Below are 13,377 nucleotides of genomic sequence, written 5' to 3'. Positions count from 1 at the left end.
AATAGTACTGCAATAAACATACATGTGCATGTGTCTTTGTAGTAGAATGATTTATATTCATTTGGGTATATACCCAGTAATGGGATTGCTAGGTCAAATGATATTTCCGGTTCTAGGTCCTTGAGGAATTGCCCCACTGTCTTCAAAACTGTTGAACTAATTTACACTTCCACCAACAGTGTAAAAGCACTACTATTTCTTCACAGCCTCACCAGCATCTATTGTTTCTTGACTTTTTAACAACACCATTCTGACTGACTTGAGATGGTAGCTCACTGTGGTTTTGGTTTGCGTTTCTTAATGATCACCGATGTTGAGCTTTTTTTCATGTTTTTTGGCCACATAAATATCTTCTTTTGAGAAGTGTCTGTTCATATCCTTTGCCCACTTTTTGATGGGATGAGAGGCTGGTTCAATATATGCAAATCAATAAATGTAATCCATCACATAAACAGAACCAATGACAAAAACCACATGATTATCTCAATAGATGCAGAAAAGGTCTTCAGTGAAATTCAACATCCATTCACATTAAAAACTATCAATAAAGTAGGTATTGATGAAACACATCTCAAAATAATAAGAGCTATTTATGAAAAATCCATAGCCAATATCATACTGAATCGGAAAAAGCTGGAAACATTCCCTTTAAAAACTGGCACAAGACAAGGATGCCCTCTCTCACCACTCCTATTCAGCATAGTGTTGGAATTTCTGGCCAGAGCAATCAGACAAGAGAAAGAAATAAAGGGTATTCGAATAGGAAGACAGGAAGTCAAATTGTCTCTGCAAATGACATGATTTTATATTTAGAAAACCCAATCATCTCAGCCCCCAAACTCTTTAAACTGATAAGCAACTTCAGCAAGGTCTCAGGATACAAAATCAATGTGCAAAAATCACAAGCATTCCTATATACCATCAATAGACAAGCAGAGAGCAAAATCATGAATGAACTCCCATTCACAATTGCTATAAAGAAAATAAAATACCTAGGAATACAGCTTACAAAGGTTATGAAAGACCTCTTCAAGAAGAACTGCAAGCCACTAATCAAAGAAACAGGATAGGACACAAACAAATGGAAAAACATTCCATACTCATGGATAGGAAGACTCATTATCATGAAAATGGCCGTACTGCTGAAAGTAATTTATAGATTCAATGCTGTTCCCATCAAAAATATCATTGACATCTTCACAGAATTAGAAAAAAACTACTTTAAATTTCATATGAAACCAGGAAAGAGCACATATAGCCAAGACAATTCTAAGCAAAAAGAACAAAGCTGGAGGCATCACCCTACCTGACTTCAAACTATACTATAAGGTTACAGTAACCAAAACAACATGTACTGCTACCAAAACAGACATATAGGCCAATGGAATAGAACGGAGACCTCAGAAACAACACCACACTTCTACAAGCATCTGATCTTCAACAAGCCTGACAAAAACAAGCAATGTGGAAAGGATTCCCTATTTAATAAATGGTGCCGGGGAAACTGGTTAGCCATACACAGAAAACTGAAACTGGGGTCCTTCCTTACACCTTATACAAAAATTAACTCAAGATGGATTAAAGACTTAAATGTAAAACCCCAAACCATAAAAACCCTAGAAGAAAACCTAGACAATACCATTCAGGAAATAGGCATGGGCAAAGACTTCATGACAAAAACTCCAAAAGCAATTGCAACCAAAGCCAAAATTGACAAATGGGATATAACTAAACTAAAGAGCTTCTGCACAGCAAAAGAAACTAACATCAGAGTAAACAGGCAAACTATAGAATGGGAGAAAAATTTGGCAATCTACCCATCTGACAAAGGTCTAATATTGAGAATCTATAAGTAACTTAAACAAATTTACAAGATAATTAGCATTTATATTAATAATTGTATAATATAATATACATTTATCATACAAAGCATTTTAAAGTGAATTTAGAATATTATAAACAGATATTAAATGAAAAATAAGTCTTACCTCTGATGAAAAATTATTTTAATTTTTTTACTTGTGTTTCTTTAATTTTGAGTAAAGGTGACCACTTGTTGCCTATTTAAAAAATATTTGCATCCCGTTTTTGCTGTAAAGTGCATCTTACATAATTTCTGAATTCATTTATAATATTCTTGGAAATAAAGAAATATAAAATAGGCCAAAAAAGAAAAAAAAGACAAATCTGCAACTATTCTGATAAAAGTGTATCATTGTTATGCATAATATAGAATAATCATTTTGCTCTCCTTCCTTTTGGGTTGGCTGCTGAGAATATATAAGTAAATAGAGACCACAGCCCCAACAGGTTCACATTCAAGTTAGAGAAAATGGCCATGTGAATTAACACTTACAGTACGAGAGATCAATGATATAAACAGAAGAATATACAAAAAGTCATGGAAATCTACAGTTGGGAGCAGTTGATTTGGGAGAGAAAAACTTAAAGAAATGAATTGAATCTTTAACTGTAAATAGGAGTTCAAAAATAAAACATGGTGAGCAGGTGAACATCAGAGAGCCTCTTCTCTTCAGGCCATCCCAAGCATGCATGGAAAACAGTACATGTGCAGGAGCAGCTTGAGAAAACATTGCAGTATGTCCCGGTACTTAACTAGGACCCCATGGGATAATATACTCAGGAAGGGGAAAGATCTAGAGATTAAATATGCCCAGAGAAGATAAGAAAATTATTTACGATTCAAGAACTATCCATATTATTAGTTATGAGAGTAAAACACTTATAATTTTAGTAATAAGATAATAGAGTTTCCTCCATTCTCAAATAAATAAAAATCCTCCTAATATAGGCTATTAACATACACCAGATACATATGCCATTCAAAAATACAATGCATGTTTCTCTTGGCACTCACCTGTTGGTAGAGGTTTTCCCAGTAATCTTGGGTCATTAGCCTAAACAAGGCTAAGAAGGCCCAGCTGAAAGTGTCAAAGCTCGTGTAGCCATAATCAGGGTTTCTGCCAATTTTCATACAGGTGTACCCCTCTGGACATTGGCTACACATGAAAAAGAACATTATAGGTGAGAGTGTCTTCAGGACACAAGCTAAATAGCCGTAGTGAAAAGTTACAAATTCAAGGTTTCTTCTATAGGGGGACAACATTGAATAATGATTAAGAATACATGATTTGGAGCCAGGACGAACTGGTTTTGAATCACACTCTACTACTGACTACTTATAGTGACTTTACCAAATTCTTCAAGGCACAAGTCTGTCTGTGAAAATAGGATAATAACATCTACCTCAAGAAAATACGATTTGTAATAAGTTTAAATAAGATAATGTGTACAAATTACTTAGCTTACTTCCTGCACATAGAAAGTATTTAATAAACCATAGCTGCCATTAGCATTATCATCATTAAAACATGGAAACTTTCAATAGATGTTTTGTAATAGTTCTTGGATCAGTAAATATTGATACGTAGGCTGCTACCAAAGCTCTTTCTTTCTGTATAATTCTTGGAATGGATTAGAATCAATAATAGTCAAAATATAGTAATTATCTAAGTTCATAAAAATTTGTAGCTTTAAGACTTTTTTCTTTCTAAAATTGGTGGACTGGTTTTTCCTGATGCCATTAAATAAATACAATACTCTGAGATTCTTCCGGGAACAGCAACCTTATCCGGTTTATTCCTATGTTTCCAGTGTACACAGAGACTGATGAAGAGATATCTGCATAGGGGGAAAAGCAAGAGCTAATGCAGCTAACGCTACAAAATGAAGTTGGTGTAAGAGAGAAGCAGCAATATGGACAGATGGATATATACAATATTCTTATATATACAATATTTTTAAAATATATGTACCCAAGTCCAAGGAATCCCTTTGCTTAGAGTTGCCAAAACACAACATTCAGTCACCTATGAGTCACATTTAATTGGAGAATGAGTGGAACTTGGGAGTAGAAAGAAAAATTGATTTTGTGACTCTTCTTTTTCCAGAAAGAAGAAAGACCTGAAACTATCCAACCAACTTTTGGTGTTTTCTAGAAGTAACATTTTCTACCTTCTTAAGATTTATGTGACTTTTCCATCCTGGCTAACACGGTGAAACCCCGTCTCTACTAAAAAAATACAAAAAAACTAGCCGGGCGCGGTGGCGGGCGTCTGTAGTCCCAGGTACTCGGGAGGCTGAGGCAGGAGAAGGGCGTGAACCCGGGAGGCGGAGCTTGCAGTGAGCTGAGATCCGGCCACTGCACTCCAGCCTGGGCGGCAGAGCGAGACTCCGTCTCAAAAAAAAAAAAAAAAAAAAAAAAAAAAAAAAAAAAAGATTTATGTGACTTCTGTCTTGTGTTAATTCAAGCACTATTTCAAAGTCTTGCTTTCAAGAGTATGCATTAACTGTGAACATTTTAAAGACTGGATTTGTTGTGGGACAGAATGAGACAAATAAAACCATGAAATATAGAAAAAGCAATATAGAATCAAAGACTAATTTGCAAACTGATTGAACATTCTTTTCCTTCTCTTTCAGCCTTTAGACTAAAGAGAAAACAAATATTACATACCCTGAATCTGTGCTGAAACCACAAAGGAGAGCATCTTTGGATCCCTCCAAGTAATAAAAGTATTCTGTTGAAGAAGAATGTGAACAGTTATAACATTACAGAGTTTAATCTGTGATTATGATAAAGCAGGCAAATCAATTGATATAGACAATTATCTAGAAATTCAGGCCTGGAACCAGGCAACATGCATCCATTTGTTTACTATTTTCTCATATATTCTCCCTCAAATATTTATTTCTAATATCTTATAGGCTAGGCAATAAATATGACAATAAACATGATGAATAAAATCATTAGTTTTATGAGGCCTCCTCTATGTTTAGGTGAGGGTGGAGGTTGTGGTTGGATAAAAACTTAAGTAAATAAATAAATATACAAGATATTTTCAGATAGTAATAAATGATCTAAAGAAAATAAATTAAGGCAATGTGGTAGGCTGCAGTCAGGGAAGGTCTTTCTAAGGAGATGATATTTAAACTAAGATCTAAATGTGACAAGGAAGACAGCCATGAAAAGACTGGTGAAGAGCTATTTGGGCTGGGGGAAGAGCAAGAGCTAAAGTCCTAAGGCAGAGATGAAGTTGGTATGTGGAAAACCCAGCAAGATGTGGCTACAGTATAGCGTGGCTACAGTGTGGTGAGAGGGAGGATTGTGATGGCAGAGGTAGGCAGGGGCCAGATCATGTCAGAATTTGCATATCATTGAAATGAGTTTGGATTTTAAGTATGATTAAAGGTACAGTCAGGTGTCACATAATGACTGTGATACAATCTGAGAAATGCATCATTAGGACGTTTCATCCTTGTGCAAACCTCCTAGGGTGCACTTATACAAACCTAGATGGTATAGGCTACCATAAACCTAGGCTATGTGGTATAGCCTATTGTTCCTGGGCTGCAAACCTGTAGAGTGGGCTACTGTACTCAATACTGTAGGCAACTGTTATACAACGGAAAGTGTGTATCTAAACACAGAAAAGGTACAGTAAAAAATACAGTATTAGAATCTTATGAGATCATCATTATATATGTGGTCCACTATTGACTAAAACATTGTTATGTGGTACATCAATGTAATAGAAGTGGGAAATAGAAATATGGGATATTACTGACATTTAAAAATGTCACTGTGGTTACTCTGTGGGCAGTGGGCTATAGAGAAGCAGGTGTGGAGGCAAGGAGACCAGTTAGGTGACAATAGTGAGACAGGACATGGCTACAACTCAGAGAATAGCTGTGGACGTAGAGAGAAGGGGATGAAAGGAGAATGGACAGGAACCTCTGATGGAGAGCATGCAGGGTGTGTGCAAAAGAGAAGACACAGGATCTATCAGCCGGGGAGTTGGTAGTGCCCATTGCTGAGTAGAGGAAAACTGCAGCAAGAGGAGGTCTGGAGAAAAACCAGGAGTTCTGTTTCAGCCATGCTTTGTTTGGGATGATTGTTGGGTATTACATTTTTCAAGTAAGCAGCTGGGTTGATATGAGATTCTGGACATCAGTAGAGCTATCAAGGCTGGAAATATAAAGATGAGAGTTATCATCTAATATACAACTATCAAGGCCATGAGGATTGATGAATTTACCTGGAGAGAAAGTTTGTAGCTAGAAAAGGAAAAGGAAGGGAAGAGAAGGGAAAATAGGGGAATAGAGGAGAAGGAAGGGGGTAGGGAGGGAAGAGGAGGAAATGGGAGTTGAGGGAAAGGGAAGAGCAGGAAGAGAGCCCCTGACTGAGTCCCAAAATACTCCATAAGAGGCAGACTCAGTAAGGCAGTATATAAATGAATAAAATTTGTTTTCTGAACTTCTCTTACTTTTCATTCACCAGTCCATACTTATTTAGGACCTACTAATTCTAGGTGTTGAGGAGATGACAATGTAATCAATGTATATTTTCCATTTTTCACCTTTCATGTTACCCTTTGTGCTAATTTTTAGTAGTAAAAGTTCTCATCAACTCTCCTGTCATTTGCTGTTAAGGCTTGTTGCTAAGACTGGAGGCAGATCTATCCTTTTTTTTAATTATTATTATACTAAGTTCTAGGGTACATGTGCACAACCTGCAGGTTTGTTACATATGTATACTTGTGCAAATTATATGTTGCACATGTTGGTGTGCTGCACCCATCAACTCGTCATTTACATCAGGTAGATCTATCCTTGTATAGTAAACGTTTAAGTGACTAAAACACCTTTTGTCATCTCTCTTAAATATCTATTCTACTTAATAAGAACTTGACTTCCTATTTTACTCAGGTCAAATAAAAAATCTGATTATTAGGAGACTTTTGGAGTAATCATGGAAGAAAGACTATGAAATCAGATATTCTTGGATTTGAATGTTGCTTCTATCCCTTCTTAAGTAAGTGAATTATCTTTAAGCCATTAAGCCTTAACTGCTGCATCTGTAAAATATGTATAAGAATACCTACTTTATAAAGTTGTTAAATAGTATAAATAGGATATTGCATGTAAACCACTTGATACTGTGATCCACACTTTCTGTACTAGCTGCTCAAAAACGGGAGTTATTATAATTAAACTAGTATACAATTTGAGATAATACTATTGATTGACTTACACATCATCATTTTATCTTACTTAGAAGACACAGATAAAACAATAAAGGATCATAGTTTGAGATGCAAATGTAGGTGAAAATGTGCATGAAAAGCTTTCCTGAAAACACTCCTGAACCTTGGGAAGGATGGGCCTGGTAGAGTGAGTATGGGGGAGGATAAGATGCAATTTTGCATACATAAACATCCGAAGTATTTTATTAAGGATGGATTACTTTAGGATTATCCTTTAAACTAACTCTGGTTCATGTTTATCAACCACTGAGGAGCCAAATTATATGAATGGGCTCTGGAGCTGTCTGTATTAGCACACTGCTGCACTACTGTATTTAACACAGTACAAGAATGATGAAAGGTAAAGCAATGCAAGTAGTTCACTCTAGGTTTCTAGAAAACTTTACAATAATTTCTAAACAACTAGACATTAAATTATTAAGATGGTTGGCTTCAAGAAGATTTAAGGTTAATGTCTTTTAAAAAGGGAAAAAATGAATGCAAAGAATGAAATATTGCTTGTGCACATTCAAAAGTGGGATGATTCTGAAAGATAAAGAATGAATCATGGCCGGGCGCCATGGCTCACGCCTATAATCCCAGCACTTTGGGAGGCCGAGGCGGGTGGATCACGAGGTCAGGAGATCGAGACCATCCTGGCTAACACGGTGAAACCCCGTCTCTACTAAAAATACAAAAAATTAGCCGGGCATGGTGGCGGGCTCCTGTAGTCCCAGCTACTCGGGAGGGTGAAGTGGGAGAATTGTTTGAACCTGGGAGGTGGAAGCTGCAGTAACCCGAGATCGCACCACTGAACCCCAGCCTGGGTGACAGAGTGAGATCCTGTCTCAAAAAAAAAAAAAAAAAAAAAAAAGGTCGGGCGTGGTGGCTCACGCCTGTAATCCCAGCACTTTGGGAGGCCGAGGCAGGCAGATCACGAGGTCAGGAGATCGAGACCATTCCTGGCTAACATGGTGAAACCCTGTCTCTACTATAAATACAAAAAACTAGCTGGGTGTGGTGGTGCACGCCTGTAGTCCCAGCTACTCGGGAGGCTGAGGCAGGAGAATGGCATGAACCCGGGAGGTGGAGCTTGCAGTGACCTGAGATCAGGCCACTGCACTCCAGCCTGGGTGACAGAGGGACACTCCGTCTAAAAAAAAAAAAAAAGAAGAAGAATGAATCATGACTCAGTAATTCCACTTACTAGGTATATACTGAGAACTGAAAATGTATTTCCACAAAAACTTGTACATGAATGTTTACAGCAACATTATTCATTACAATTACAACCAAAAGATGGAAATAACCCAAATGTCCATCAACTGATGAATGTATAAACAAAATATGGCATATACATACAATGAAATATCATTTAGCAATAAAAAAATGAAGCATAGATACATACTATACCATGGATACATTTTGAAAACATTATGCTAGGTGAAAGAAGACAGTCACAAAAAGCCACATGTTATATGATTCCATTTATGTTAAATCTACAGAGTGGGTAAATCCATAGGGAAAGAAAGTAGATAGTGGTTGCCAGGGACTGGGGGAAAAGGGAAAGGGGGAATGACTACTAATGGGCCCAGGGTTTCTTAATGGGAAAGATGAAAATATTTAAAATTAGATAGTGGTGATCGTTGCACAACTCTGAATATAGTTTTAAAAAAAAAGAGTTGTACAAGTTTAAAAAGAGGAATTTTGTGGCATGTAAATTATTCCTCAATAAACCTAGTTTTAAAAGGGAATGCAGAATAATGGCAAAGGTTGTGGGTGGGGGTAAATAAATGCCAACTTCCCACTAAAATACATATGGGGAGAATGAAAATTGATATAACAAAAATATAGAATTGATATTAAATCTAATGAAGATTCTAGGTGAATTTTTTTTTATTAATTTTCAAGATTAATGTAGCAAAATGGAAAAAAAGACAACTTATGACAATTGTGTATGGCTTGGGCTTATTTGCCCAACCAAGGGCAAATAATGCAACTCTGAGAAAACTAGTGCAAGGGATCAGGTCTGGGCAGAGGGCCTGCACATGATACTCTACGCTCTGGCAAATGTGGTTCTCACAAGAAAGCAGCTGTAGATGAAGAAGATAGGAAAAGTCCTGTTAGCAGTGAAGACCAACATTGTGTTTTTTTCAAAACTTTCTCTATTAAATGTCAAATATTAGAAAAACAGGAGGAAGAGAATATCCCATTTTAGCCCAATATAACCACAGTATATTTCTCCATAATACCGCACATTTAGCTACACACTGTGCACATGAACCCCATTTTCATGTGTAGCAGCATAAAAGAGTGTTTGATGAGCATCAAAGTAGATAGCAACACCAAAGGAAATCTACAAATTGTATGTTTTTCAGCAGGAGATGAGACAGTGAGTTAATTTATTTGATGGTGAATTTTGAAAGACATTTCGGAAAATACTTTGCTATAGGCACCAGAAAATGCTTTTAGATTATGCTCAGGTTCTCTATGTAGGTTGCCTTTACAATTATAATTCTTTGATCTTTTAAAGATTGCCAATTCATTTGCCTTAGTACTTTCTCATGATCTATCAACCAACTCAGGTTCTTGTCACTCTTTATATAGCTTAAATCCATGGGCATTCATTATCATCAGTCCCTAACCTGACAGAACCACAATCTACACATAATCTAGCATCTGTCTTTTCCATGCTGGCTACCAAATGGCTGAATGTTGGTGGAGAACCTCTCACAACCAAATGAATGGTTATATTTTAAGTAATCTCAAAACATCAAATTTGCACTCAAAATACACTGAATTTCTCATTCCCTGAGATGACCATATATATAATGCATTCTTGTCAAATATTCTGTAGAATTTTCTCTTCCTCATTTGCACACTCAGGCAATGATCCCATCTTATACTTTGAGGAAATAAAAACCATTGGGTTTGAACTCAATCATCTTTTGATAATTCTGCAGTCTTCCCTTCTGTCTTTCCTCCTGTTTTAGTGGAGCTGTCTCTCTCTTTTACTCTTTCACTTTCACGAGGACTTGACTTCTCCCTCTCTCTCCTGAATTGACTCATATATAACTACTCATTCATGATCACTAGCAAAACATCCCTACAAAAATCTGTATTTTAAAAAAAAATGCCAGCCATTGCCCCATTATTCTGCTTCCCTTTATATCCAGATTTCTTGGGAGAATTGTCTACACATATTACCTTCTTTCTGACCTCTTATTTTCACCCCTGTATGCACCTTATTCTGACCTTGAACCCTTACCACTTCCCCAAATTTTCTCAAGAAATTCTCTGATGACTTCCCTGTTACTTAACCTAATGCATATTTCTTTCTTCATCATCCTTAATCCTTGATCTTGCAGCATGACTCCACACAAGCACATCTGTTTCTACAATATATTTTCTTCTCTTGGCTTCATTATTTATATCTTTGCTTCTTACTTTATTGGCAGCTCTTTTTCTGTGTTCTTTTCTGGGTCCTCTTTTCTACCTGAATTCTAAATGTCAGAGTTGTAGATCTCAGGACCAGATTGCTTTAAATACCAAGTCTCCCATTCTCTACCCACTTAAAAACATCAGGGATGTTCAGAGCTAGAGGGACGTGTGTGTGAGTATGTGTGTGTCTTTTCTTTTTGCTGATTGCTCTGGAATTTATCTCCAAACTCAGCAGACCCTCGGATTTCTATGCTTAAATCTCCAATTCTCTATATTATATATCCACCTGGACATCTCGAAGGCATCTCATTTTAATTTTAGCTAGCTAATAGTGACCTTCCTCTACAAACGTGTCCACCATTTCCTCCTTAACCATAACCACCCATCCAGTTATTGCAGCCAGAAACTGAGAAGTCATCCTCGATGCTTCCTGTCTTCTTTAATCCATCAGCAAGCTCTACAGACTTTGTGTGTCGAGCTCATCTTTTCTTTCTTCATTTCTCTGCCATCAGAGAAAATGAAACCTTCATTTTCTCTTGCCTAGATGAGAGAAGCCACCTTCAACTTGTCTTTCTTATTCCCATCTACCATCTACCCTTGCTCAATCAGTTGTCCACAAGACAGACAGCAATAAAAACTACTGCATTTAAAATAAAATACAAGCTCTTTTCCATGGGCTGAAATGTCCTGCACGATATGACTCCTGTTTTTCTGCTACTTTCTCTGTTACTATTCTTCCTTTCTCTTAATAAACTATGCTGCTGCTTTTCCATTCTTTAAACTCATACCCTCCCTTTATTCAGGACCTTTGGCCATGCTATTCCTCCTAACTGAAGCAGCACCCTCCACACATAGACTCACACCCACACTTACACTATTTTATGGCTTCTTACTATCTTTTAGATCTCAGCTTAAATGCCATCACCTCAGAGATGTCTTCTCATCCAGTTGATATCTCAGCACCTGAGACTCACTTCCTTTGCATGGCATTTATTATAACTTGAGATACTTTTAATTTATTTGTCTGTTCCCTCAAACATTTTTTCATTCCCACTAGATGGTAAGCTCTGTGAAAGCAAGGGCTGAGGCTATCGTTTCTTGCTATAGCACAGGGAAACCATGTAATAAACACACCAATAAACGAAAGTTTGAATCAATTATGCAGTCAAGAAAGGCTTCTATAACATAGAAAACAGAAAGTAAAATTCAGACTTGATTTAAACACCTCTTTGCTAAAACTACATTTTAGAAGATAATAAAGAATAATGTACAGATTTGGAAGAGAGGATTGTGGTATAAGATTCATTATTAGCTAATTGTCATTTATTCATGTTTAAACACAATATAAAAATAATTCGCATAACTCAAGGGCTCCTCCTAATCTTTTTAGGAAAAAAATATACATGAAGCAATTCCAGAAAGTGATGAACTAAATTAAATTTGATTAAAGGCTGTCTCTGTACATAGAGAACTGCAATCTGACTTCATATGTAAACAAACTGCATTCTAATTTATTAGTATATTCTTATGACAAGTAACTGTCTCAGCCAATCACAGCAGCTGAGCTTCAGCCAACCACAGCTTGCTGACTTATCAGACAATGTCCACATAAGGCAAATGTCAAGCTATAAGCAATCAAGCTGTTTCTGTGTGTCACTCCCTTTTACTATCTTATAACACCCCTGCTCATGTTGCTGAGATGAGCTCTCCAAACTTCTCTTGGTTCCGAATGCTGCCTGAATCATTACTATTATCTTATTTCAGCAAGAAATTCTATTTCTTGCTGAAATAAGCTGCTAAATTTAATTTGTTGAAAAATTTTCTTTTAATAAAGGTTAAGAAAACCATTCATAGTATAAAGTCAGAAATAGGAGCAAGATTCGGAATAAAAGGACTGATCCTAGTGAGAAAAGTTAAGTTTAAATAAGTGTGGTAAAATAATCCACGATATTAAATGTAAGTTACTTATCAGATATCTTAATTTTACAGCATATAAATTAAGAAATAAAATTCTCCATAAATTGGAAATAAAATTCAAATCATATTTGTAACAATCAGAAACTGGAAAAGTGGGTAAAGATAAAAAGGAGGGGAAAATATGCTAAATTCCTCATCAAATGGTGGTAGTAAAAATATATATGTTAAATATTTTACTTCAAAACTTTCAGTATTCTTCTTAAGGCTTCTATTTTTTTCTGTCGTTTTACTTATAGTCTTTTACTATGTTGGTTAAGTGTTACTGGATTTTATTTATCACAGTGAGTGAGAAAGGACACATTTGGTAAAATAAGAAAAATATGTATATTACTTTTTATTATCTAAGGAGAATCCTGACCTTTCCTCCCTCATCTCCTTTTGGGAACAGCACATATATTTGAAAGGTTTCATGACTTCCATATCACACCTGGGTCAAATTATCTATTAAGGTTTATGTATTCATGAGGGCAACATCAGATAGATACATTCCAGGTGTCAGATAGAAAGTACAATCTTGATCTTATTTTCATCCAATATTCATCAATGGTTACAGTGAGAGACACCGTGCTAGGGGATAATTGTTTAAGAGAACATTCAATTCATGCTTTATGTAAGAAACTCTGATTGATACTTCTGAAGTAAGCAGACTTCTGAGAGTGCATACAGATTATCTCATGTGGTACCTACAGAAATAATTCTACTGTACTAAACTTTGATGTATTGCCATCAGCCTATATTGAAGGAAGCCATTAAAAACAGCTATGAAACTCATCATTTGTTACAAAGTGGATGTTGATAAAGCCGAGTAAATGATTTTGCTTTGTACAAATCTTTAGGAATACTATCAAGATAC

At 36.2% G+C, this 13,377-nt stretch overlaps 1 protein-coding gene across 1 annotated transcript in view; it reads right to left on the bottom strand.

Annotated features, from left to right (window-relative positions):
- SCN9A (sodium voltage-gated channel alpha subunit 9) overlaps nucleotides 1-13,377 on the bottom strand; it is a 187,827-nt gene that overhangs the window by 90,210 nt on the left and 84,240 nt on the right. The window contains exons 8-9 of the mRNA XM_050752508.1: nucleotides 4,538-4,601; nucleotides 2,879-3,020 (exon numbers count right to left, since the gene is read on the bottom strand). Coding sequence (XP_050608465.1) covers nucleotides 2,879-3,020; nucleotides 4,538-4,601 — 206 coding nt within the window. The remainder of the gene's footprint in view (nucleotides 1-2,878; nucleotides 3,021-4,537; nucleotides 4,602-13,377) is intronic.

Source organism: Macaca thibetana, chromosome 12 (genome assembly GCF_024542745.1).
Source record: "Macaca thibetana thibetana isolate TM-01 chromosome 12, ASM2454274v1, whole genome shotgun sequence".
Lineage (NCBI taxonomy): Eukaryota > Metazoa > Chordata > Mammalia > Primates > Cercopithecidae > Macaca > Macaca thibetana.
This window is presented reverse-complemented; position numbering and strand designations above follow the sequence as displayed.